The sequence below is a fragment of the Panthera pardus genome, unplaced genomic scaffold (genome assembly GCF_024362965.1).
Source record: "Panthera pardus isolate Hobbes unplaced genomic scaffold, ASM2436296v1 HiC_scaffold_25, whole genome shotgun sequence".
NCBI lineage: Eukaryota > Metazoa > Chordata > Mammalia > Carnivora > Felidae > Panthera > Panthera pardus.
The window spans coordinates 86412164-86439327 of record NW_026526821.1 but is presented as its reverse complement, the minus strand read 5'-3'; the positions used below and the strand labels follow the sequence as shown (position 1 = coordinate 86439327).

The 27164-nt window shown below is 43.1% G+C and overlaps 1 protein-coding gene and 1 long non-coding RNA gene across 8 annotated transcripts in view; one reads left to right on the top strand and one right to left on the bottom strand.

Moving 5' to 3' along the window:
- Positions 1-922: 922 nt before the first annotated feature.
- PCBP1 (poly(rC) binding protein 1) lies at positions 923-2595 on the bottom strand. The gene has a single exon (XM_019440941.2). The coding sequence runs from the start codon at positions 2378-2380 to the stop codon at positions 1310-1312; it is 1071 nt and encodes a 356-aa protein (XP_019296486.1). The 5' UTR covers positions 2381-2595; the 3' UTR covers positions 923-1309.
- A 669-nt stretch (positions 2596-3264) lies between these two features.
- Positions 3265-27164, top strand: part of LOC109262393 (uncharacterized) — a 109594-nt gene continuing 85694 nt past the window's right edge. For 5 of the 7 annotated variants that reach the window (XR_008417881.1, XR_008417883.1, XR_008417884.1 and 2 more), the window contains exons 1-4: positions 3265-3726; positions 4541-4629; positions 7151-7297; positions 23302-23484. This is a non-coding gene — a long non-coding RNA (uncharacterized LOC109262393). The remainder of the gene's footprint in view (positions 3727-4540; positions 4630-7150; positions 7298-23301; positions 23485-27164) is intronic. The other 2 variants (XR_008417886.1, XR_008417887.1) reach the window with 2 other exon arrangements.

The following is a 27164-nucleotide window of genomic DNA, read 5'->3' as shown; positions in this document are numbered from 1 at the left end:
TTCGCAGCAAGATCTTCCTAATCCACCGGTGAAATCAGTGGCACTCAAATCTAAGAACGATTCAGGGTTTTGTTAAAAATGGTCTTCTTTTTAGATTTGGGGGGTGGGACCCAGGTATCTGCATTTTTAACACCATTTCAGACTATAGTCAATGGATCTGTCTACAATCCTGTCTGTGAGGCCTGCCCCATTCAGGCAGGATTATTTCCTGGTATGGTTTCTCTAACATTGCACACAGCTGAAGAGTTAGAAGCTGGGCCTCTTTTGTTTCTGGATTCACCACTTGGCAGGTGTAATAACATCCTCTGACAGGCTGCTTGCCACAGGTGCATGCTCGACACATGCGCCCCGCTGGTACCATCCCCCATTTTGTCCTGGTGCCCAAGACCCCTCCATCCCTACCACCACCCCTGCCCTCTTCCAAATCCTCAAACCCACCCTTGCCCCTTTCCCTCCCATCCCAGCTCCAGCCCAGCCCTTTTCCCTCCCCCACCTCTTCTCTGGGTCCCCCCAGGCTCCTCCCACCTCAGAACATTTTTTTGTTCCTGGCTAAGAGTTTTCCCAGTGAGACTGGGGTGGGGGGTGGGGCTGGCAAGAGGGGAGGACACACTGCCATTCATCAGAATTTATACCGAATGGCCATACTTTTTCAGAGAAAACCCAGGTTTTCTACCAGAGAAATGGGCAGAGATCTCTCTCTGGAACTTGGCTGGAGGGATGTCACTCTCCGGGAGAACCCCTCTGTCTCTGCAAATATCCCAAAGCAGGCCCAGCCTGCCATGTTCCTTTGTTGGGACAGAAAGGGAATGGAATCTTACCAATAGGTGAAAAGGGCTAGACAGAACACCAAGGATGGGCCCAACCTTCTCCCTACAAAGGCCTAACGCTAACAGGGAAGGGAAAAAAAAGCACCAACAAAGAGTTTAAGATAGTAGTTCCCAGCTTTTTCAAATATGAAGCATTTTTTAACCAATCCATTTTTTAATTTTTAAATTCTTGACATTACAGAACTAAACTGAAATTTATTAACATTCCACTCTTACATTTCTTATCGACAAACAGAAATAAAATTCATGAGCCAAAAACCCAAAACAAAACTAAAAACAGGGAAAAGCTTATAAAACTAAATATGGATCCCAGCATTAACAGCTGAACAGAGAATGTGATTTTTAAATTCTTAGCGGATGATAAAGTTGTGTAGAAACTGAACACTTACAAATTATTTAAAACCTGGAATCACTGACCAGAAATTACACAGTTGGATCATGGGAAAACAGCAGAAAGGGGTTATAAGTGAACCTACACTGTTCTAGCTGCACCCCATGCCCTTCTCAGAGGAAAGCCTGGCATTGATTAGATATTGGGCCAGACTAATACTGGCAGCAGAACCAGTGATAGTAACCTGCCTACCAGAAGAGCCTTCCACTGGATTGGCAATTTTGATCTGGGCCCCGGACATCTGGCGGATCTCATTAATGTTGGCGCCTTGGCGCCCGATTATGCAGCCAATTAAGTTATTTGGAATGGTGAGTTCATGGGTCGTTTGAGTAGATGCATCCAAACTTGCCCAATAGCCTTTCACCTCTGGAGAGCTGGAGTCAATTCCGGCGAATCCGGTCCCGCCGTGCATCATGGCAAAGTGAGACTGTTGTCTTGCCACCTGGTTCAGCTTGGCCAGATCGAGCGGAGAAATGGTGTGTTGTCCTTGAATCGAGTAGGCATCTAGAGGTGGTCCCTCCAGGTCATGGGTGGCATGGGGGTAGCCCGCAGCGTCGCTGCACCGATCTTGGCCGCCCGCACAGATGACTGGAGAGCTGGCCGGCATGGGCTGGTACGGAATGGTCATGACTCTCCCTTGCGGAGACTGGGAGAGCGTCTCCAGCATGACCAGGCAGATCTGCTTGACACACTCGGTGACAGACTGCGGCACGCCAGCAATGGTGATGGCTCGCTCGGTGGAGTTGGGCAGCATATCCCCCGCCACCTGGACCTGGGCCCCCGTACTCTCGCGGATCTCTTTGATCTTACACCCGCCTTTCCCAATCAGGGAGCCGCACTGGGTGGCCGGCACCACCAGCCTCAGGGTGACCGGGGGCCTGCTGGCCGCCGTGCTGTTGGTCATGGAGCTGTTAATATCTTCTTCCAGCTTGTCGATGATCATAGCGAAGGCCTTAAAGATGGCATTGGTGGGGCCGGTCAGAGTGATGATTCTCTCCGGACAATTCCCCTCCGAGATGTTGATCCGCGCGCCACTCTCCTCGCGGATCCTCTTAACCGACTCCCCTTTCTTCCCAATGATGCTTCCTACTTCCTTTCCGTGCATAAGCAGCCGAATGGTGAGAGTCACATTTAGTCCACTTTCAGTCACACCGGCATCCATGGCGAGCGGCGGGCGGCGTTCGGGGGAGTTGGGCTCGTTACGTGGTCAAGTCTTTGGTGGCTGGCGGGGGGAGGGGAGGTGTAGGCCCAAAACTGCCGGCGCGAGGCGAGCGAGGGCCGCGGGAGCGAGCGGGCGCGGGCGGGAGGCCGCGGCGTCGTCGCAGGGGCGGGCGGCGGCGGCGGAGGGGGCGAGCGGGGCCGGGAGCGGCGGGCGGGCGGGTGGGCGAGGGCGCGGCGGTGGCGACTCCGGCGGCAGCCTCGGCGGTCTGGGCGGGGCGGGAAGCCCGCTTTCAACCCCGCGTACCCTCTGACCCCGGAAGTGCTTGCCGCGCAGGACCCCTTGAAAAAAACTGAGGACCCGTATTTTTTAGGTCACAAGATTGCGCCAACCTTCGCATGGTAGTTTAAAAAAAACTCTTTTAACAGCTTAGCGTTGAAGATAAAGCCACGATGGGCAGAATCTGTGAGTCCGGCAAGGTTTTAAAACCAACGTGCATTTTATTAACTCCAGCGTCACAGGCAGATGTTTGGGAATGTTAATGTTGTGAGTGGGGGCGACATATTATTTTCCCGCCTTACAAAAAGGGCTTGGATGCGGAGCGACACGGGCAGCCCCGGCGGTAACTGCAGGCGGCAGCTGGGACGCCGCCGGTTTAAAACGTGCGCGTGAGGTGGCTAGAGCGCGTGCGCGAGGGTGTGGGGAGACGGGAGGGGCAGCCGCGGTCTTCCGGGGGGGAGGGGCGGCGAGGCGAGGCTTGTGTGGTGGGCGCGTGCTCGCGCGCGCGCGCGCGTGGGCACGTGGGGCCCCTTCGCCCCAGGCGTCCGGGCGCCCCGTACCAGGCCCCCCACCCCTGTCCTGGTCTCCCCACGGCAGCTGGTGAGGAGAAAGACCGAAACCCACCCCTGCCACCGCTAGAGTCGCGGCTCTGTTGATGACTTCTGGGAAGTGTTGGAAACAGGGCCTTAAAAAAGAATGGCGTCCATTTACATAATGCTTTGTTTGCATTTTGCAAGTTTCTTTCGGTTGAACCTACAGAAATCCCACAGTGTCGTTTTAGTCGTGGCAGTCTCGTCAGGCATTTAGGACAATGGTGTGCTCCTTTTGGGACCGCATTTAGTCAGGGTTGCTGACTAGTGCTTGGAGAATTCTTGCGATTTCCCCCCACACTCCTCACTTTCCCGCTTCTGCGTTTCGGCCTTTCCCCCGTTTCCCCTTTTGGTGCGATCGCCTCGCCCCGCTCCCCTTGGGGGCGGCCCCTGTCGGGCCCCGCCATCTTGGAAGGCCTTTCTTGCCGGTTCGCCACCGCACGTCCCTCTCGCCAAAGAAAGGTCGCTTGGGAGGCTCGTGTACGTTTATTTCTAGCCCTTTCTCTTTCCTGCGGCTAAGCCAGACAGAAAAGGCACACAGACAGACGTGTGCACAACGTGCTTCAGGATCCCTCAGGGAAAGCAGCTAACGTGGCGGTCCCTCCGCCCCTTTCCTTCCCCACGGGGTGGCCGCCATGTTTCCAGAACACAAAATGGCGACACGTGGCCTGGATTCGTTGCCAACGAGAAATTGGGGTCGACCCGAAAGCTCCAAAATGCCCCCACTTCCCCACCCCGTGCGTGTTGGCCAGCGCCTTTCCCTCGCAGCCAGTGCTCTAACCACTCTGGTCCAAACCTAAGCTGCCGAATTTGAATGCATTTCCCCCATTAATTTGAAATGGGAATGTTTATAACTGTAAAATGTAGGTGTGATGCCGAGTCTCTCATAGTCTTAAGTTTAATAATGGGTAATGGGGGGGCAGTGCCAGTGGATGATTTGGGCCCCCAGTTACCAAAGCATTTAGGAATCACTGCTTTAAGAAATAAGATGGGAAGTTACTGATTTCCTAGACCTCTAGCACAGGCTGGTGTGCTGGAGAGACTGAGAAATGGTCTTATAAAATTTCTTAGAATTTCCATGAAGCAGTTTGGATACCTGTGACCATTTTCAGAGGCTAGCTGACCGGTGAACCTAAGTTTACCACAAGTGGTATTAACTTTCAGTATGGAGGGACAGATGTTATTGTGCATTTACCAGCGCAAGATCCTGTGCTAGCATTTTACTGCATACTATCTTTAATTTTTACAGTGATCTGAGGTAGGTGTTATCTTTTTCTCTCTCTTTTTCTAACAGATGAATTCACTTAGGCCCAGAGAGATGAAGTGACTAATTCAAGGTCACACAGTGGAGGATGGATTCCAGACCTTCTGATTTCTTTATTGGTGAGCACTTTCTCAAATTTTTCTGTAAGTCAGTGTTTTAAACTTTAAGTGCTATTTGAAGTTTAGGTGAGCTTGTCATTTAAAAGAACCTCTCAGGTAACCTTTTGGTGCATAGTCACCCCGTTTGTATCTTTTGGGGATTCCCAGCTTTTCCTGGTGTGAACTATACCTTGGCTCAAATGCTATTTAAAAAAATTTTTTTAATTAAAAAATTGGTGTCTGGGTGAGAATTGGGAGTGGGAAATGATTCAGCCCTACCCAAAGGCTGAAGTATGTGTCAGTCCAGCCTTGTCTGTGGCACATTCAAGTCTACCTGGCTCTGTGGAAGCAAGCAGTTTCTCTGACTCACTTGCTTCCTTTAGCTACCCATGGGCACGACTTCCGCCTTCCTCACCCCAGTGTCCCAACCAAGTAAAAATAAATAATTTCACTTTAGCGCCAAGCCTCCATTTCTCTGCAAATATTGACAGAGCATGACAGTGTTAAGGAAATCATGGTCTATGAACTCTTCAGTTCAGTGTAACGAATAACTTGTAGGTCAAGCAAGGAATATGTGCCTGAACAGGGCTCTACTTGTGTGGATGTTAGAGATGGAGAGAAGGGCTTTTTGCTTCTTTTAACTTACATTAATGTCATATATCATAGTTTTCAAAGTGCCTTTGCGTTACTTTGTGTAATTCTGTAACCAACTTTAATTGGTGGGTACATTATAGCAACAATGGCAGTACTAGCATTAAGTGCTAACTTTGTGACTGGCACTGTTTGAAGCTTTATTCTGTATGTTATTTCAGTGGCTCTCACATTTTTTTTTTTAAGTTTATTTATTTTGAGAGAGAAAGAGTGTGCTAGTGTGCACGTGAGCCCCTGAGTGGGGTAGGGGTATGTGTGTGTGTGGCTGGGGGCGGGGGGCAGAGAGAGAGAGAGGGAGGGAGAGAATCCTAAGCAGGCTTTGTACTGTTAGCATGGAGCTGGACTTGATCTCATGAACCCAACCATGAGATCATGACGTGAGCCAAAATCAAGGGTTGGTTGCTTAATTCACTGAGCCACCCAAGTCCTCCCCTCCTTTTTTTTAAGATTTTATTTTTAAGTAATCTGTATACCCATTGTGGGGCTCGAATTCACAACCCCAAGATCAAGAGTCACGTGCTCCACTGACTGAACCAGCCAGGCACCCCAACAGTTTTAAAAGTAAGCCATCAAGACATAACATTTTTACAAAATAATTCATATATGCATAGACATATGTAACAGAAACCAAATCTTTGTAAAACAGTATTTATTTTTACTGTATGTGGTGTACTCTGGTAATTTCTGTTTGTTTACGTGAAATAAAAAGGTATATCACAACTGAAGTGACAAACCGTTATAAGGTTGTGACCAAAATGATTAATATACACATTTAATCCTCACAAAACTCCTGAGATGAAAGTGATGCAATTTATATTTTACAGAGATACAGAAAGGTGAAGGATTTTGTCTAACACACAGTTATTAAATAGTAAAATATGGATTTGAATTTGGGCAGTCTGAGCCCAGAGCCTGTATATTTACCACTGAGCTAGATGTGGTCTCTGCAGATGGCCTTGTCTTTAAGGGAGACAGAGTTGTTTAGGGAATTAAAATTATTAGTAAATGTTACAAACAAACTGAAGAGGCAACAAGAGAAATTCTATGTAATGAAGAGTTATATCCTTATTCAAAATACTCTGGTCTGTATGAGGTGCCTGGGTGGCTCAGTTGGTTCAGCATCTGACTTCAGCTCAGGTCATGACCTCACAATTCATGAGTTCAAGCCCTGCATAGGGCTCTGTGCTAACAGCTCAGAGCCTGGAACTTGCTTTGGATTCTGTGTTTCCCTCTTTTTCTGCCCCTCCCCTGCTCACACTCTGTCTCTCTCTGTCTCTCAACAATAAGTAAATGTGAAAAAAAGTTAAAACAAAACAAAATATTTTGGTCTCTAAATCTGTCACATATTTATTTCCCCTGAAGAAAAATGTACACGTTGGGTCTTTCTTCCTGTCTATTTAAAGCCTTTTTGCCTGAAATTTTCCATTAATTCCTTCTTATCTGAGTACCTCCCTGATTCTACTCACCTCTTCCTTCAATAAAGACTTCCCCTTCCCAGCCTCTCTGTTTCCCCCAGAGTCCTATAGCCCCCACGCCCCCCTGAAGGCTACGTTTGGCTGTTAATTAAATTGTAATCTGCATTGGTGTTGATAGTGTGTTGTACAGGGCATTGGTGTCATGGGTGACCCAGAGATCTGGTAAAGAGGACATTGGACTTGGGAATCTGTGGCTCTGGCCCCTAGCTCCAGCTCTCCCACTGTCTAACTTTGAGAAGTCTACAACCCAGTTCAAAACTGGGCTTTGGTTTTCCCACGTGTAAAACAACAGATTAAATGATGTTTTCTAATTCTATCCAGGGAGTGATGATACTTGATGATCTTGGGTATCTCTGGGAGGGAGGAGGATTATGTAAATATTTTACTTATGGTAAATTTCCCCCTCCCTTCCTCAGACCTGCAGTATCTTGTGTATACGTGATTGAATTCCACACCACCCATTTTACAGATGAAGCCACTGAGATATGGAACATTTGACTAGTCACTGACCCACCCCTGGAGCCTCACACATGACTCTTCTCCTCCCATTTGAATGACTGCAGGTTAGTTAAGGGGTTTAATGAGTTTGGGAAGGTGAGTCAGGCTTAGACTTTGGAAATTGAACCACAGGATTTATATTCCATTCAGAGGAGGGATTTTTGCTTCCTTTTACCTCACATTGGCATGTTTATGAAATGTTTTAAAGTGATTTCACATTATTTACTAATCATCACAGACACCCTTGCCATGAAAGTATAAATATGCCTGTTTTATGGAAGAGCTATCTATAGATCAGAGGAATGAAGTGACTTGCCCAAGGTTACACAGCTTGTCAGGACCTGAGCTGGGTCTCTTGACTTCTAGTTGTGGATTGTTCCTCTCCTTGGCTTTTGATGCTAGTTGCACTAACTTTGACACATGGAATAGTTTTATCTTTAACTCAGAAAGCTTTCAATCCAGCCTTTATTTTTCTGTCCCAGAGCATCTAGTCCATTTATGTTAGGTTCCTGATTCTTTTGGTTTAAGAAAAGCTCTTTCCTCTTTTTGTCTAATGTTTACATTTATGGGTTTGGGAAGTGGTGGGAATTATTCCTCGATGAGGCTGTGGAGGCAGGGACCACATCCCTCCCCCTCCCCCCGCCCCCCCAATATACCTTTTCCAGCAAATGTACTACAGCTTTTTAAAAAATTTTTTTTTTTTCAACGTTTTTTATTTATTTTTGGGACAGAGAGAGACAGAGCATGAACGGGGGAGGGGCAGAGAGAGAGAGGGAGACACAGAATCGGAAACAGGCTCCAGGCTCCGAGCCATCAGCCCAGAGCCTGACGCGGGGCTCGAACTCACGGACCGCGAGATCGTGACTTGGCTGAAGTCGGATGCTTAACCGACTGCACCACCCAGGCGCCCCTGTACTACAGCTTTTTAAATTTGCCCTACCAACATGCAGTTTTGCAAAAAATAAACAAAAAACCAACATGGTTTCTTCTTCTCTTACTCTTTCAGATTTAGCTTCTCATTTTTCTTTTATTTGAAATTATAGTAAATTGAGAGGATCTTTACCCTATCACTTTCTGGGATACTACAAAGTATAACCTACGAAATATTTCTTGCCCACTTTGTAGATAGGAACAATAGTTACAATAATAATCTCATATACTGGTGACCCTGTGCTACCGTTATGGGGTTAATACTGAGTTTTCTCAGAAACTTAAGAAATATATTGGTGTGCCTTACAAAAGTGCCCAGGAAATACAGCAACATCCTTGGTCTAAGTTCTCCTGGTTGGGGAAAGTAATGCCTGTGGATTCCCAAGGGTTACTCTGACTGAAATAAGTCATGGAGAATGGAGTGCAGAGAAAAATTAAAGGAAAAATGAGAACAGAGTACAAATGTAAAGTATAGAAGAAAATGAGGAAGGAAAAAAGATAAGAAAAGGAAAAAGACAAGGGCAGAGAAAAGAGGAGAAAACAAGATCAGTGGAACGGATATGAAGAGAACAATTCCGAGGTTCATTTGCTCCTTATGTGATGTGGGAAGCATAGGCTTGCACCAAGAAAGAACAGCTGGTATGAGAACTCATGAACTGATCTGAACCACCATGTCTCTTTTTGAATCTTCTTTTTCTAATATCAAGTAGGGAAAATTTGTTTCTACTATCAGCTGGGGATGTGATTAGACACCAATAGTTTCAATATTAGCTTTAGTCCTATTGGTTTATCAAGGAAAATGTGCTGTAAAAATCACATTAAAGTATTCCAGGTCAAATTTTATCCTGTTCATTCAGTCAGCAATTTTTTTTTCAATTATTACTATTTTTAAGTTTAATTTTACTCTCAGTGTGGGGCTTGAACTCACTACCCCAAGATCAAGAGTTGCATGCTCTACCAACTGAGCCAGCCAGGCACCCCAGTCAGCAAATACTTATGGATTGCTTGATATGTCCCAGACACTAAGGATATAAAAATGAATGAGATCCTGTTCTTGCCTTCAAGATGTTTATGATCTGGAAAGGGACACGGACAAGTAAACAGATTTGCAGTACAATATGTTAAGGTATTAGGATATAAGTAAGCAGAGGATGTTACTGGCTTAGAAGAAGGCCCTTGATTCAGCCTTGGAGGGGATCCAGAATGACTGCCTAGCGAAGGTGACATTTAGGCTGAGTCCCAAGTTGGCAGATTACAAGGTGGAGGGCAGGAAAGAGTAACTCCAGGCAGGGAAGCAAAAGCCCAAAGGCAGAGAGTATGCGGTCCATTCAGAAGTTGAAGCCACTTCAGGAAGGTATGAAGGATGTTTGCATGATCCAGTTTTTCGTGATTGTTGTACTGCTTTAGAAGTGTACATTATTGAGACTTGATTATGCTTACTAGAGCACAGAAAGTCTAAATCCTTATTTTGTAGCAGGATTCTCTTTTAAGATGAAGGTATCAGAGGGACATCTGGATGGCTTAGTTAAGCGTCTTGACTTCCTGCTCAGGTCATGATCTCACAGTCTGTGGGTTCAAGCCCCGTGTCATGCTCCGTGCCGACAGCTCAGAGCCTGGAGCCTACTTCAGATTCTATGTCTCCCTGTCTCTCTGTCTGTCCCCTGCTTGCTCGCTCTCTCTCTCTCTCTCTCAAATATTAAAAAAAATTTTTTTGTAAAAGATGAAGATATCAGAAATTGTACTTCTGGTCTATAGATTGTAAGAAGAAAATGTAAATAAAGCACAGTCTTTGAATTAGCAAATGGTTATTAAACTTCTGTGCAATAAAGGAAAGAAGGTGCAAGGCATAGCATATCCCCCCGCCCCGCCATTTTTTTTTTTTTTTTTTTTAGGATTTTATTTTTAACTAATCTCTGTGCCCAATGTGGAGCTCAAACTTACAACCCCTGAGATCAAGAGTCGCATGCACCATTGACTGAGCCAGCCAAGCGCCCCAGCATATCCCTTTCTTATCCAACTTTTGGATTTGATTGTATTCTGCTTTGTTTTTAAGGAGGTGTATGTGTGGAAGTTTAGGGTCTTTGTTTAGTTGGTTAGGATCTTTGAGTTAGGGGGGAGGGAAAGGATTTCAAGAATAATTGCTACTTTATGGCAGAACAAAAGAAATACATTTAAAAAGCTCTTTTTTTTTTAATGTTTGTTTATTTATTTATTTATTTATTTATTTATTTTTAATGTTTATTTATTTTTGAGACAGAGAGACAGAGCATGAATGGGGGAGGGGCAGAGAGAGAGGGAGACACAGAATTGGAAGCAGGCTCCAGGCTCTGAGCCATCAGCCCAGAGCCCGACGCGGGGCTCGAACTCACGGACCGCGAGATCGTGACCTGAGCTGAAGTCGACGCTTAACCGACTGAGCCACCCAGATGCCCCTAAAGCTCATTTTTCTGATCTCCCCTATTGAGCACAAACAAGACTTAGGGAACATTGTTAGACAGTTAATTCAACCAGACAAAGCATTTAACATTATTCTCTATGTAAAATCTGTTGTGGACATGGATATAGCTGCATTAAATAAAAACCTTATGTGTATTCATTGGACAATACTGGGATTTTACCTGGAGTAAAAGAAAAAAAAAAGTACTATATGTAGAGTAGGGAAGAACATGCTTGGAAAATAGCACACAGATTCAGTGGTCATTTCTCAGTCATCTTCTTGACCCTGTAGCACCTGAAACTCCCTCCTTGCACATTAGTTTCGTTTGACTTCCAGGATGCCACTCTGTTGGTTTCCCCCCTCCTCACCAGCCCCTCCTTCTCACCCCCCCCCCCCCCACCTTTTAGCTGATTCTTCCTTATCTCCTCAGCCTCTAATGAAGGAGTACTCAGATTAGTCCTTGCATCCCTTCTCTGTTTATACTCATTCCCTGGGTGCTCTCTTTCAAGACCTCAAATACCATTTATACCCTGACAGCTCTCAAGTGTATAGTACTAGCTTGGATGTCTTCCCTTGAACTCAAGACTCCTATCCAACTGCCTACAAGATATCATCTCCACTTGGTTATTTAATAGCTTCTTGAGCTTAACGTATTCAGCAAATTAATTCTGGAACTTCTCTTCTCAAACATGTACCTCTGCCAATTCTTCCCCATTTTAGTTTCAGTTGTATTGAACATATGGAGGACTCTCCCTTGACTCTCTTCCTTTTCTTGCTCTCTTCATCTAATCTACTAGTAGGTCCTATGAGCTCTACCTTAAAAAACATCCAGGATTTGAACACTTCTCACCACCTCCCCTGCTACTTTTAGAATAGCCTTCTAAATTGTCTTCCCTCAGTCTAATCTGAACAGTGACCAGAGTCGTTTTGTTAAGTTTATATCAAATCATTCCACTCCTCTGCTGAAAACTATTCACTGGGTCCCACCCATGTTAAAAATTAAAGTCCTTACAGTGATCTAAGAGGCCACATAGCATATTCAGTGCTCCCCCAGCTGCTCTGACCTCATCTTTTATCACTTTCTCCTTGTGCTCTGGACACATTGGTCTCCTTGCAGTTGCTCCAGCATGCCAAGCCTTGAACTTCTTAGTGGTATTCTTTGCCTGGAATACTTCTTCCAGTTACCAGTATGGTCTCCTCCCTTACCTCCTTCAGGCTTCTGCTCTTGTCACCTAGTTTGTGAAACATTCCTTGACCATCCTATTTAAAGTAAAAGCCATCTCCTGCCCTCTTCATTCCTTCTTCCCTTTTCCTGCTGTATTTTTCTCCACAGAACTTATCACTGTTTGAGGTACTATTCATTCATTCATTCTTCACATATTTATTGAGGGATGCCTACTATGTGCCAAGCACTGTACTGGGGACTCTCTCTACTATAGTCTGTTTATTATTTGTCACCTGCCACTGGAATGTAAATTTCCTGATGACTAGGACTTTGTTTTGCTTGTTGCTATATTGCCATCTCTTAGAATAGTGTCTAGCACATTGCAGTTGAATGAATACATTTATTCAGATTTTAAACAAAAACGTATTGAATGTATAGGGGATTGTGTACCAGATAATGAGGGAAAGATATGTATAAATAATATATTGTTCCTGCCCTCAAGTTGCTCAGTCTAAAATATGCTTATTTTGACCTGAACAGTACTGTGTTCTCTAACAGGATAAAGTGTTACATCATTTTGGAATTGGGGAGGTGGAGGTAAGGACTAGTGTGCAAGGGTATGGATCTCTCCAGAGGTGAAGTCTTGCTTTATCAGGCTTATCAATAATTTGTGTACTGGTTCTGGGAGGGCAGGATTGCTGATAGCTCACTGCATTACTGGCTTTTTGGATTATAATTTCTGTTTAGTTTTGTCTTATTAGAGCAGGAGCTTCTTTAAAATCCTGCTATCAGTCTTGGTTCTTTTTAGATATCTTCTAGGAACCTCTGTCACAGCCACTTTTTTCAAGATAAGTGAAGGAGTTTACTATCTTTACCTTCCTCCATATCTGAAAGTTCTTTTCCAGAAACTGTGGTCATCCATGTACTAACTGTTTGGTCTTGAACCTCTCAGAACCTCAGTTTCTGCACTTGTCAAATGGAGATAATGATAAATGACATCAGTCTTTCTTCTTTTTAAAAAATTTTTAAAAATTTTTAAAATTTTAAAAAATTAAAAAAAATTTTTTTTAATCTTTATTTTTGAGAGACACAGAGACAGCGTGCGAGTGGGGGAGGAACAGAGAAGGAGACACAAAATCCGAAGCAGGCTTCAGGCTCTGAGCTGCCAGCACAGAACTCAATGTGGGGCTCGAACTCACAAACTGCGAGATCATGACCTGAGCTAAAGTCAGACGCCCAACCGACTGAGCCACCCAGGCACCCCGACATCAGTCTGTCTTCTTATGAGGATGAAATGAGTAAATACTGATTTTGAGAGTGGGGCAGTAGAGAAGGGAAAGAGAGAACAATTTCCTTTTTTTTTATAAAGTATTTTTTAAAAGTTTATTTATTTAAATTTTTTTAATCTTTTATTTATTTTTGAGAGAGCAGGGGAGGAACAGAGAGAGGAAGACAGAATCTGAAGCAGGCTCCAGGCCCTGAGTTGTCAGCACAGAGCCTGATGTGGGGCTTGAACCCGTGAATGGTGAGATCATGACCTGAGCTGAAGTCAGACACTTAACTGACTGAGCCACCCAGGTGTCCCTAAAGTTTATTTATTTATTTTGAGAGAGAGGGAGAGAGAGTGTGTGCTAGTGGAGGAGGGGCAGAGAGAGAGGGAGAGAGAGAATCTGAAGCAGGCTGTATACTATCATCACAGAGCTCGATGCAGGGTTTGAACTCACAAACTGTGAGAATATGACCTGAGCCGAAATCAAGAGTCAGATGCTTAACCAACTGAGCCACCCAGGTGCCACTGAAAAAAAAATTTTTTTTTTCTTTATGTTTATTTATTTAGAGAGTGTGAGCTTGGGAGGGGCAGAGAGCCGAGAGAGAGAGGGGGACAGAGGATCCGAAGAGGCCTCTGCGTTGACAGCAGTGAGCCCGATGTGGGGCTCGAACTCACAAACTGTGAGATCATGACCTTAGCCAAAGTCAGATGCTTAACCAGCTGAGCTACCCAGGAACCCCCAAAAAACTTTTTAATACGCTTATGTTTCATTTCTACCGAGAGTAGTGAAGATTTTTTTTAATATATATATTTTTAAATGTTTGTTTATTTTGAGAGAGAGAGAGTGTGAGCAGGGGAAGAGTAAAGAGGGAGACAAGAAAATCCCAAGCAGGCTCCACGCTGTCAGCACAGGGCTTGACGTGGGGCTCGATCTCACAAACCGTGGGATCGTGACCTGAGCCGAAACCAAGAGTTGGTTGCTTAACTGAATCACCCAGGAGCCCCATAAAGATTTTATTTTTAAAAACAAAGATGTTAGGGTCCTGGGTTTGGGCTTTAGGGTTAAACGTTAAAAAAAAATGATTATTTAAAAAAATACATTAATATATTGTTTTCTATAGAGTAACAGGTTTTTAGAAAATATTTCCTTGTGTTTCTACTCAGGTAATTACTTTTGTATTACAGAAGGGCAGTGAAATACTAGAACCCCACCCCAGGCTGTGCAGTGAGCTGGTGTCTACGTAGGCAAACAACCATTTCCTTTTAGGTGAAGTTGGAGTTCAGGAAGTACTATTTGAAGAGGCTCAAAGGGATTGATGATGATAACAACAGCAATAATAGTAGTGTCTAACTGATGAACCAGGCACTTTATGTAGATTGTCTTATTTTAATAGCATAGCAACCACATGAAGGCTGGTGCCTTGAGAAGTACAGCAGTGTAGGAGTAAAGAGCATAGACTCTGGGGTCAAACTTTCTATACTGACTTCACAGCTTTGCCAGTAGCTAGCTGTGTGGTCTTGAGTGAGAAAACTGCCTCTTCTTCCTCTTCTGTAAGATGAAGGTAATAATAGTAACTGCTTCATGAGGTTGTAACGATTAAATGATGTAAGCCCTGTAAAGCACAGTACTTGGCATATAGAAAGTGCTCACCAAATTTTATTGTAATAAAAGTAGATGGAGAAACAGAGGCTTAGAAAGAGGGAAGTTAATTTGCCTTAGTGACACAGCAAATATAAATGACAGAACAGTAATTTGTGTTTGGGAAGTCAAACTCCATTTCCCTCCCTTCCTTCCTTCCTTCCTTCCTTCCTTCCTTCCTTCCTTCCTTCCTTCCTTCCTTCCTTCCTTAAATAGGCTCCACATGGGGTTTGAACTTACAACTTTGAGATCAGGAGTTGCATGCCACTGACTGATCCAGCCAGGCACCCCATTCAGCGCTCTTGTTTCTTAACCATTACATTGTACCGCCATTATGGATTGAGGGTGAGAGCCTGGACAAGAACCACATTTTGTCCAACTTGAGGTGAGCATAGATCTAAAGGTCACACTTGGGTTCAGACCTATGGAAGCTTTATTTGTGCTCTTTTTTTTTTTTTTAACATTTTAAATTTATTTTTTGAGAGAGTGAGGGCAGGGGAGGGGAAGAGAGAGAGGGAGACACAGAATCTGAAGCAGCTTCAGGCTCTGCACAGAGCCTGAAGCAGGGCTTGAACTCATGAACTAGGAGATCATGACCTGAACTGAAGTTAGACACTTAACCAACTGAGCCACCCAGGGACCCCTTTATCTGTGCTCTTAACACTGTAGCATGTACTGGTTATTCTCTGAAGTGATTGTTCCTTAGATCCAAACAAATGAATGAGTGATGGGTTATTTATGGTCTGCTGAGGGGTTGAGTGTTCCCTGGCTGGGGCCAGGAAATGGAGCTGAATAAACACCTGTATCTTACCCACTGCTCTTGGACCTAAGTAGGAGCTTGTCTACTGTCTTTTGTTATTATGATTGTTACTCCTTATACAACTGGTAATGATGAGAAGCTGAGCAGTGTATATATCAAGCACTTTATTTTTTATTTTATTCATTTATTTTTAAAATTCTTTCTCTCTCTCTTTCTTTCTTTCTTTCTTTCTTTCTTTCTTTCTTTCTTTCTTTCTTTCTTTCTTTCTTTTGTGCGAGTCAGGGAAGGGAGCAGATGGAGAGAGAGGATCTCAAAGAGACTCCACGCTCAGTACACAACCCAACTCGGGGCTCAGTCCCATAACCCTGGGATCATGACCGGAGCCAAAACCAAGAGTTGGGTGCTCAACTGACTGAGCCACCCAGCCACCCAGTAAATATTTTATTTTTAAGTAATCTCTACACCCAACATGGAGCTCGAACTCACAACCCCGAGATCAAAAGTTGCATCCCCTCCCAACTGGGCCAGCCAGGAGCCCCTACATTGAGCACTTTATGTGCCATGCATTTGACATAGATTATCTCATCTAGTCCTTAATGTAACCGTATGAGGTAGTCACTCCTAACCCTATTTTATAGAAACAGAGAGATTAGGAAACTTGCTTAAGCTCACATAGTGTGTGTGGTGGAGCTGGGATTTGAATACACAGTCTGACTCTAGAGTCCACATTCTTGATCTCTACACTCTATTGTTTCTATTCTTTCCTGTGTAAAGTATATAGTATATGGTAGGTGGCTTAGTAGGTCCAGTCCTATTTTCCCATCTGAAAAATGGGAAGATTTTGACTATTGGGCTAGAAATAAGGAGGCCTGTGATCTTGTCCTAACCTTGTCACCAACTTGCCACATCCAGGACTTCACTTTTCTTAGCCTCATTGTCCTCATTCATTAAACAAAAGGGTCACTCTAGATGGTCTCTGAGATCCCTTCTAACTCTTAATGTTCTGATTGACCGTATGAAGTAAGGAGAATAACACCTGCTCAACTCCTTGATTTTGGAGTGGTGGTATTTGTGAGGTTTTAGGGAGTCTGCTTTGTGTAAGGGAAGATGCCAGATTTTAGGACAGAGAACATTGCTTTCCTGAAGAAGGTAGGTCTGGGCTCTTTTTTGAGGGTGGTTGCCTAGGGAACCTAGCCTCTGGCCAGCAACTGTCAGGAATGCTTTGGTTAAGAGTTGGCTACAGATAACTAAAACAAGCAGCACATTTAGGTTTCACTTTCCACCCCGCCCCCCCCAGCTACCTTTCCTTTTCATGCTCCCAGTTTGATACACTTGTATATATTAGTATTTAACAGGAGTTTGTTATTTAAATCTTTATTGTAATCTTATGAGGTAAGTACTATTCTAAATATACAGTTAATGAAAGTGAGGCAAATAGAGTTAAATAATTTGTCCATAGTTACTCAAGTGGAAAGTGGTATTCAACCCACTATGTTGTACTGCCTGGTAGGAACTTAAAAAAAAAAAAAAGCAAAGGGAGGACTCTTTATTTATTGGTGGTGTTTTGTTTTGTTTTTTCTTTAAAAAGTTTTTTTTAAGTTTATTAATTTTGGTAGAGAGTGTGAGCAGGGTAGGGGTAGAGTGAGAGGGTAGAGAGAGTATCCCATTGTGGGGCTTGAACTCATGAACTGTGAGATCATGACCTGAGCCGAAATCAAATTGGACACTTAACCCCTGAGCTACCCAAGTGCCCTGTTTTTGTTTTCTTTAGAATAGTAGACTCTTGGAGTTGGAAAGAGCCTTTACCATAGTCAGTCTCCTTGCCTACTATCTGCCATCTGGTTACAGGAACGCTTTCCATCATCCCCCTGACAGATGATCACCCAAGTTCTTTTTGAATACTTCCATTGCTGGGGAGCTAGCTCATTACTTCTTGAGGAATCCCATTATATGTGACTTGTTCTCTTGGGTAAGAGATTATTTCTTGTTTTGAAATTAAATCTAATTGAGATGACTTACCAGTTTTAGGCCTGTCTTCTGGAACCATTTAGGATAATTATGATCCATCTTCCATATACCAATCTTGTTAATGTTTGAAGACCCTTTTCCTATTTATAAGTCATTTGTAGTTTTCTCATAGCATCTAAACTTGCTTTCAGTTTGGATTGGTCTGCACAAAGCAGTCTCTATTTTTTATTGCTTTGCAAGTGCAGCCTTGCAACAGATCTATGCTTCACTTCTTATGGTTAGGCACAAAGTATGGGCTCTTTCCACATCTTTGGAGAACGAATAAATGGTGAGCTGAGTCTCTACAATAGTATATGAGTCTGAAGGGTTTGCAGTTTCCTACTCTTGTAATCTAATGTCCATTAGACTGTTGCCCTGTACACACTGTTAGAGCTCACAAAATGGCTGGAAGTTTATCCGGGCATTTGACAAAATTGCATTTACTTCATCAGGCCACTAGGTGATGAACAACTCACAAACCCAGACTTTCAGGGGCAGTTGTATACAGGACAGTTTTAGATTGTAGTTGGAAAGGCCATCAGAACTCATTTGGTACAACCTTATTAAAAGGTCTTTTGGGGATGGGGGAGGGGAAACATGTCTTGTGTATACTTTGTCTTTCCCAGCTTTATTCCAATTTTAAATATTAATTTGAATAGGGTACTTCTTTCTCTGAGTGATCTTAGAAAAGGGGCCTGGGTGGTACTTTCAAGGTTCTTTTGTGCCCAATTATGTATATGTATATTTTAAAGGTTTTATTTTTAAGTAATCTCTACCCAACGTGGGGCTCAAACTTATAGCCCTGAGATCAAAAGTCTCATGTTCTACCAACTGAGCCAGCCAGGTGCTCCTGTATTTTATCATAATGTAGGAATGATGTCTTGGCTTGGTTTAGGATTCTCAAATAGTCGTTCTTGCCACTACAAAGTCTACATGCAGCTTTCTCCTGTCTTCAGTTTCAAGTGATACACATGGGAAGTCCAGTGCCAATAGGATTGTTTTTCCTTGTAAGTAATTACCTGTCCTTTTTCTTTGGAAGTTTGTAAATTTTTTTCTTCATGCTTAGATTTCATCATGATATGCTTTGGGTGTGTTTCTTTTTAAAGTAACTCTGCTTGCCCCTTGTTAACCTTTTTTAGATCTAAAAACTTAAGTCTTTTCTTTTTTTTTTTTTTTTTTTTTTTTTTAATTTTTCAACGTTTTTTATTTATTTTTGGGACAGAGAGAGACAGAGCATGAACGGGGGAGGGGCAGAGAGAGAGGGAGACACAGAATCGGAAACAGGCTCCAGGCTCCGAGCCATCAGCCCAGAGCCTGACGCGGGGCTCGAACTCACGGGCCGCGAGATCGTGACCTGGCTGAAGTCGGACGCTTAACCGACTGCGCCACCCAGGCGCCCCTTAAGTCTTTTCTTAACTCAAGGAAGTTTCCATCTGTTTCCAACCTTCACAGAAGAAGAAACTGTCCAGAAAGGTGACTTACTCAAGGTCACGCAGCTAGTTAAAAATGAACTTCAAGCAAATAACTTGACTTCTTTGATGACCTATATTTTCATTGTACTGAATATTGCTCTGTTGAGAGGGCCAACATGAAAAACTTGGGAAATTTTTTAGTGAGACACGAATTTTGCTGAGGGTCTGTGGGGACATGAAGAAGGACAAAGAGATGATAAAATTAATTATGATTAAAATGTGGCCCATTTGGGGGCTCCTGGGTGGCTCAGTTGGTTAAGTATCTGACTCTTGATCTCAATTTAGGTCATGATCTCACGTTTTGTGGGTTTGAACCATGTTTCTGGCTCTGCAATGACGGTGTGGAGCCTGCTTGGGATTCTTCCTTTTTCTCCTTCTTTCTTCCCCTCCCGACTCATGCTTGCAAGCTCTCTCTCTCTGAGACTTTCTCAAAATAAATAAATAAAAATGTGGCCCATTTGAAGAACTATAAAATTCACAAGGTATCCCAGTTACTGGAGTTAACCCAGAGCTCTAAAACTTAATAAAGCTAGTTTTGCAAGGGAGAAAAACTTGATAAAGCCAGGAAGTTTATTGAACACTTGGATAACTAGATACTTAGTTGTCAGGAGTTGGATAAGTATGGTCATGCCCTATTGTAAATATTGGAAAACATATGAGTATCTGAAGGCTTGGAGACAGACATCATAAATTGTGTCTTATCAGTGGTCTGGTTTCTGTTTTGAGTTCCAGCCTGGGACCCTTTTCTGCTGGGAACCACCTGTCCCTGGCTCTGTTGATCTTTGGATTTCCCCAGCCCTCAGTCCCTTTCAGTTTTGAAATGAAACCTACCCCACCGGGTGAGGTCAGGTACTGAGAGAACTTTGACAGCTCATACCAGGTTGTTTTTTTTCTAGAGTCTGGTATGTGACTGTGTGAAGTGTAAGGTTCAGCAGGCTGTGATATAGACTAATTGATGGTGAATCACCTGTTGGGTAGGGCCCAGGTAGTGCCATTTCTTTGGGTAACCAGGAAAACATGTAGACCAAATATGTTGTCTTTCATCCTCAGACACTTGAAACTTAAGAGTACAGTCACCAGAGATCTGCCATGATCTCTCTGCCTTGGGTTACTACAGAAGGAAAGACATTGTTTTATTTCAGTGTCTTTTCGCCTCATTTTTAGAACCTCCATTCTTTTCAGGAAGGAGCCAAGTCCTTGGCCTCTTTCTGCTGCTCCAGCTTCTAAATGTTTATACTGTGCCTCCTGGAATTGCTGCTTTGATGTGAAGTGTCTCCTCTAGATACCCCTAGACACACATGCCCTGCCCCAACCCCTTCACAGAATTTAGCTTCCCCTTTTCCCTTTGTTGTGAAACTAGTTTCCATGATGCTATAGCACTTTGCTTGGAATCTTTATAAGTGGTACTGGCTCTTTCTGTAACTCACCCCATACCACTTCCCCCTGATTTTACCTGACTGTCCCCCAGCCACATCCCTCAGCACTGCAAAACTGCTTCCAGACTTTCAAATACTTTTCCACCTTTGAGACTTCTGCTGGCCAGCAAGGTTACCTGATCCTTGTCCTTGAGTACAGTTAGCATCTGTACTCAACATGGGGCTCAAACTCACAACCCCCAAATCAAGAGTTATATGCTCTACTGACTGAGCCAGTCAGGTGCCCCTCATTCTCCCATGTTTGTTTAAAATTTTAGTGTTTGACCTCTCCTCCTGGGACTCTGGCCCAGGCTAGGGGATTGGTGGTCAGGTTTGGCCTGGGTCTAGTGATTCAGGGTAGACGGTGGAATTAGGGAGCTTGGTGTTAACATCTCAGATGTGGGCAGATGGGAAACTGTAAGATCTGAACACCAGAGCCATCTGGGGTGGAAGGGACAGAGAAAATTTAGCATCTGAAGCAAAGAATATCCTTTGTAGGTTCCCTCTTCTGCTCATTTGGAAAAAAATTAAGGGGCGCCTGGGTGGCTCAGTCAGTTGGATGTCGGACTCTTGATTTCAGCTTGGGTCGTGAGCTCACAGTTTGTTAATTTGAGCCCTGCGTCAGGCTTCATGCTGACAGTGCAGAGCGTGCTTGGGATTCTCTGTCTCCTTGTCTCCCTGTCTTTCTTCCCCTCTCCCACTTCTGCACGCCTGCGCTCTCTCAAAATAAATAAATAAAAATAAAAAAATTTTTACAAATTAAGTTTTTTTATAACGGTTTTAGGTTCACAGAAAAATTGAGGGGAAGATAACAGAGATTCCCATGATTATTATTTTTAAGTAAGCTCTATGCCCAGTGTGGGGCTCAAACTCACAACCCTGAGATCAAGAGTCACATGCTCTCTCTCTGCTCCTCTCCCCTGCTGCACACGCTGTCCCTTTCTCTCTTTATTTTATTTTATTTTATTTTTTTTTAATATATGAAATTTATTGTCAAATTGGTTTCCATACAACACCCAGTGCTCATCCCAAAAGGTGCCCTCCTCAATACCCACCACCCACCCTCCCCTCCCTCCCACCCCCCATCAACCCTCAGTTTGTTCTCAGTTTTTAAGAGTCTCTTATGCTTTGGCTCTCTCCCACTCTAGCCTCTTTTTCTTTTCTTTTTATTTTTCCTTCCCCTCCTCCATGGGTTTCTGTCAAGTTTCTCAGGATCCACATAAGAGTGAAAACGTATGGTATCTGTCTTTCTCTGTATGACTTATTTCACTTAGCATAACACTCTCCAGTTCCATCCACGTTGCTACAAAGGGCCATATTTTGTTCTTTCTCATTGCCATGTAGTACTCCATTGTGTATATAAACCACAATTTCTTTATCCATTCATCAGTTGATGGACATTTAGGCTCTTTCCATAATTTGGCTATTGTTGAGAGTGCTGCTATAAACATTGGGGTACAAGTGCCCCTATGCATCAATACTCCTGTATTCCTTGGGTAAATTCCTAGCAGTGCTATTGCTGGGTCATAGGGTAGGTCTATTTTTAATTTTCTGAGGAACCTCCACACTGTTTTCCAGAGTGGCTGCACCAATTTGCATTCCCACCAACAGTGCAAGAGGGTTCCTGTTTCTCTACATCCTCTCCAGCATCTATAGTCTCCTGATTTCTTCATTTTGGCCACTCTGACTGGCGTGAGGTGATATCTGAGTGTGGTTTTGATTTGTATTTCCCTGATAAGGAGCGACGTTGAGCATCTTTTCATGTGCCTGTTGGCCATCCGGATGTCTTTTTTAGAGAAGTGTCTATTCATGTTTTCTGCCCATTTCTTCACTGGGTTATTTGTTTTTCGGGTGTGGAGTTTGGTGAGCTCTTTATAGATTTTGGATACTAGCCCTTTGTCCGATATGTCATTTGCAAATATCTTTTCCCATTCCGTTGGTTGCCTTTTAGTTTTGTTGGTTGTTTCCTTTGCTGTGCAGAAGCTTTTTATCTTCATAAGGTCCCAGTAATTCATTTTTGCTTTTAATTCCCTTGCCTTTGGGGATGTGTCGAGTAAGAGATTGCTATGGCTGAGGTCAGAGAGGTCTTTTCCTGCTTTCTCCTCTAGGGTTTTGATGGTTTCCTGTCTCACATTCAGGTCCTTTATCCATTTTGAGTTTATTTTTGTGAATGGTGTGAGAAAGCGGTCTGGTTTCAACCTTCTGCATGTTGCTGTCCAGTTCTCCCAGCACCATTTGTTAAAGAGACTGTCTTTTTTCCATTGGATATTCTTTCCTGCTTTGTCAAAGATGAGTTGGCCATACGTTTGTGGGTCTAGTTCTGGGGTTTCTATTCTATTCCATTGGTCTATGTGTCTGTTTTTGTGCCATCCTCTTTCTCTTTAAAACAAAACAAAAAAAGAGTCACCTTCTCTTCTCAGTCACCTGACTGAGCCAGACAGGCACCCCGAGGTCCCCATTATTTTTGAAAAATTGATCTTTAATTTTATAGGGAATATAGTAATATAATCTAAAAAAATGAAAATCGGTAGACATTTTGAATTCTCTTGTTCTCCTCCCATACTCATTTCACTTATTTTTGTATTCCTCAAAGGTGGTAACCTGTTAGTGTTTGAAATGTAGCTTCCAGACTTTTTTCTTTGTGTTTACATACATGTGTATGAACCCAGAAAAAGAGTTATTTTTGTGTTTATTTATACAAATGGGGTCACATTTTATGTATTATTTCAGTATTTCTTTGATTCAGTAATGTACCTTGATAATATTTCATGTTGATACATAAAGATAACTTCTCCTTTATTTTGGCTACTGTGTAGTTTTTTTTTGTATAATAGATACACTGTGTATAGCTACTTTCCTAGTGAGAGACATTAAGGTATTTCCATTTTGATGCTATAAGTGATTTTTGTTGTGTTTTAAATGTTAGCATTCTTTCCTAGGGCTTCTTTTTTCCTTTTCCTCATACTCTTCCTAGGTGATCTCAACTTCTCTGACAGCTCCACTTAACCATCTACACATGGATGATGTCCAGATCTTTCTGTGGACCACAGTATCCAACTGCTCATGTAGACAACATCACAAGGATGTTTTGCATACTCGGCAAAATGCAGCCTCCTGCCCTTCCCCACTTGCTCCTCATCCATTGTCCTCATCACATGTAAGTAGCACACTCTTGATAGGCCCAAAGCCTGGTAGTCATTCCCTTCCCCTCCTACAGCCAGCAACCAGCCTATCACTAGGACTTTTCCTCCCCATTATTTCTTGGATCCAGTTGCTTTCTTTCCTTCTTCATTGCGGGTACTTTGTCCCTTAGTTTTCTGATTTATAAAATAGAGTATTTGTGAGTACTAAATAAATTAACACACATAAAATGCTTAGAACAATAGATTGGCACCCAGTAAGTGCTATGTGAATATTGATTGTTGTCATCATCATCGTCACCGTTGTTGTTGGGGTCTTCTCATCTTAGTGTACATAATCCATTCTCATATCTACCTCCAGTCTTGATTTTATCCTTCCCTACCTCTGTTCCATTCTGCACATCGTAGCCAGAGTGATCTTTGTAATATATACAAATGATCATGGTCTAACTTTCCTGCTTAAAAAAACTTCGGTGATTTTGCTATTGGGCTTTTACATGTACTGTCACCCCCATCTGGAATGCTTTTTCCTTGGTCTTTGCATGGTGGTTTGTTTTTTTGTTTGTTTGTTGTTTCGATATACCTGTTTCTAAATGTCATCTTCTCAGAGAGGCCTTCCCCTGACCACCTAATTATTCCAAAGTAGCCATTCCTATGCTTTCTATCACATTACCTTTTTTAATCTTTGCATAACACTTATTAATATGTTATTTTTCTGGCTTATTCATGTATTTGTTTATAATCTCCTTCAATTAATTTTTTTTAATTTTTTTTAATTTGTTTTTTAAAGTAGGCTCCACACCCAGTGTGGGACTTGAGCTCATGACCCTGAGATCAAGAGTTGCATGTTCTACCAACTGAGCCAGCCAGGCATCCCTAGTCTCCTTCAATTAGAATTAAATTCTCTGAGAAAGACAGATACATGTTTTCACTCATATGTGGAATTTGAGAAATTTAACAGAAGACCATGGGGGAAGGGAAGAAAAAAACAGTTACAAACAGAGAGGAAGGCATTTCATAAGAGACTCTTCAATACAGAGAACAAACTGAGGGTTGATGGGGGTGTGGGGTTGGTGGAACAGGGAAAATGGGTGATGGGCATTGAGGAGGACACTTGTTGGGATAAGAACTGCGTGTTGTATGTAAGTGATGGATCATGGGAATCTACTCCTGAAGACAAGAATACACTGTATACACTGTGTGTTAGCTAACTTGACAATAAATTTATATTAAAAAAAAGAATTTTCTGAGAATGAGGGTATTGTTTGTTTTATTCGCTATTCTCTTCCTAATGCCTAGAACAATGCCTGGCACGTTGTAGGCACTCAGTGAATATTTGTTAAGTGAATTACAAAACAACTTTGCATGTCTCAGGAGTCCCTTTTTGGTCTCCCCAGCATCATTTGCTTCAGGACACCTTCTACTTTGGCTTCCCTACCCCCCCATCTCTTCAGATGTGTTTTCTTGCTGCAAGAATTTTTTATATTATGTTCCCTTTACTTAGAACACTTTTCCTCAGGGTGCCCAAGTGGCTCAGGTTAAGTGACAGTTTTGATTTCAGCTCAGGTCATGATCTCTTGGCTCGTGAAATCAAGCTCATGTTGGGCTCCACGCTGACAGTGCTCAGAGCTTGCTTCTGATTCTCTCTCTGCCCCTCACCTGCTCACAGTTGCTTCTTCTCAGAGTAAATAAGCTTTAAAAAAGAAAAAAGGATCACTTTTCCTCAAGTGCTCTGCCACTGCCTGGGTATCTCCTATTCATCCTTCAAGTTTCAGCTTAGGTGTAACTTCACCTGTCTTTTTTTTTTTTTTTAATGTTTGTTTATTTTGAAAGAGAGGGATAGAGAATCTCAAGCAGGCTCTACTGTGTGTCAGTGCAGAGCCTGATGCAGGGCTTGATCCCATGAACCATGAAATCATGACCTAAGTTGAAATCAAGATTTGTACACTTAACTGAGCCACCCTGGTGCCCCATGACTGTCCTTAGTCTTCCAGTTCTATGTGCATTACCTTTAATTATACATACTGTAATTATTCGTCTCCCTTACTAGATGGTAAGTTTTGTTGGGCAAAGGCCTAGGTCTTGCTTACTATGTATTCTTAGTGCTACTGCTTTGGGCTGGAAGCATCTCTTGAGATGAGGTGCTGGGTAGGAGTACCCAGAGTAGTACTTGAGGACTAAGAAGTGTGCCTTAGAATGTCAGAGTAAGGTCTAGTCATTTGGCCCTAGCTCATTGTCATTCTCCTTATTCCATCTTCGGTGATTCCAGTATTTTCTTGAATGAGCCATCTAACATGCTTGAGATGAATCATCTAATACACTTGTCTCTCTCTCTCTCAGATATATTCACAAAATCAGGGTAGGTCTGGCAGAGAACTTGCCCGTGGAAGGGAGCATGAGTGCTGAGGATAAAAGTTGGGGATCTGGGTAGGCAGATTATTTACTCTTGAGTGGCTGAGGGCAGAATAACTGAGAGTGGAATGCAATCCTCAGCAAGGAAAGAAACAAAAGGCCTTAGGGATAAGGTGAGGCAAAGATGAAACAGGAAGCTGAATCATTAAGTCAGAAACTTAGAGAATCAGGATGGTGGGTGGAGTGTAAGAAAGGACAGGGCAAGCAATTCAAGATTAAGGCCATAAATAATCTTGGGGATTACGTAAATCATCTTTTGGCATTCTCATCTCTTTAGTGTGGAACCAGCTTTTGGATTAAAAGAAGAATCAGGTAGTTGACATATAAAGGTTTGAGCTAGATTTCACATTAGTTTGTATTTTAGAAGTTAATTACCTGAATGTGAAATCCTCAGAAATCCAACCATGTACCTTTCTCCACACTTCAGTTTCTGCTCCGAAGAGCTGACTTCCCCTCCTTTTATTTTTTTATTTTTTTAAGTTTATTTATTTTGAGAGAGAGCGAGAGAAGGCAAGTATGAGCGGGGGAGGGGCAGAGAGAGAGGGGGAGAGAGAGAATCCCAAGCAGGCTCCACACTGTCAGTATGGAGCCTGATGCAGGGCTGAAACTTACGAACTGTGAAAACATGACCTGAGCCGAAATCGAGTCAGATGCTTAACTGACTGAGCCACCCAGGAGCTCCTCCCTCCTTTTAAATACACTAAGTTTAACTAGCTAATTTTCAAAAAAAGTTTCCTGTACAGAAGCCTGTAGCAATCTTGGTGCTCCCTTTAGGTAGGCTGAGGATATTCCCTTTACATAGAATGATCACTCTTTCAGGCTGTATCTCCTACCAAACCATGCATAGGAACTGGCTTCAGCAGTCTCAGGAATTCAGGACTCTGCCTAGCCTGAATCTGTGAAATTTCTGTCTGAATTGTGGGGAAGGACATGGGAGTGTAGATTCTGTTGGTGAGGCATAGTAGTAGTGGAAGACTGGGTGGGTGTGCATAGATGAGAGATTTGAAGCTGTATAGGCAGTGGGCTTCAAAGTTTCTGACCTGGAATGGTCTTTGAATGTATGGCAGTGTTAGTGTGCTCTAATATATGCCAAATAGAGAATCTTGGTGATTGGTGCCAGTCATTAGCCCTTAGAGGCATTCTATATGCTTTTCTGTGTGGCCTGGAAGTCTTCTACAGACTGACCAGTAGCTGGCATCACGGTGGGTACCTGGGGAGAATCACGGGGATAGGAGCAGTACTTACTAAAGAGGGATATATTCTCTTTTGAAGGTTGGATGGAGTG

Coding starts and splice junctions, on each gene's coding strand:
- PCBP1 (XM_019440941.2), bottom strand. CDS start 2,380: ATGGATGCCGGTGTGACTGAAAGTGGACTAAATGTGACTCTCACCATT.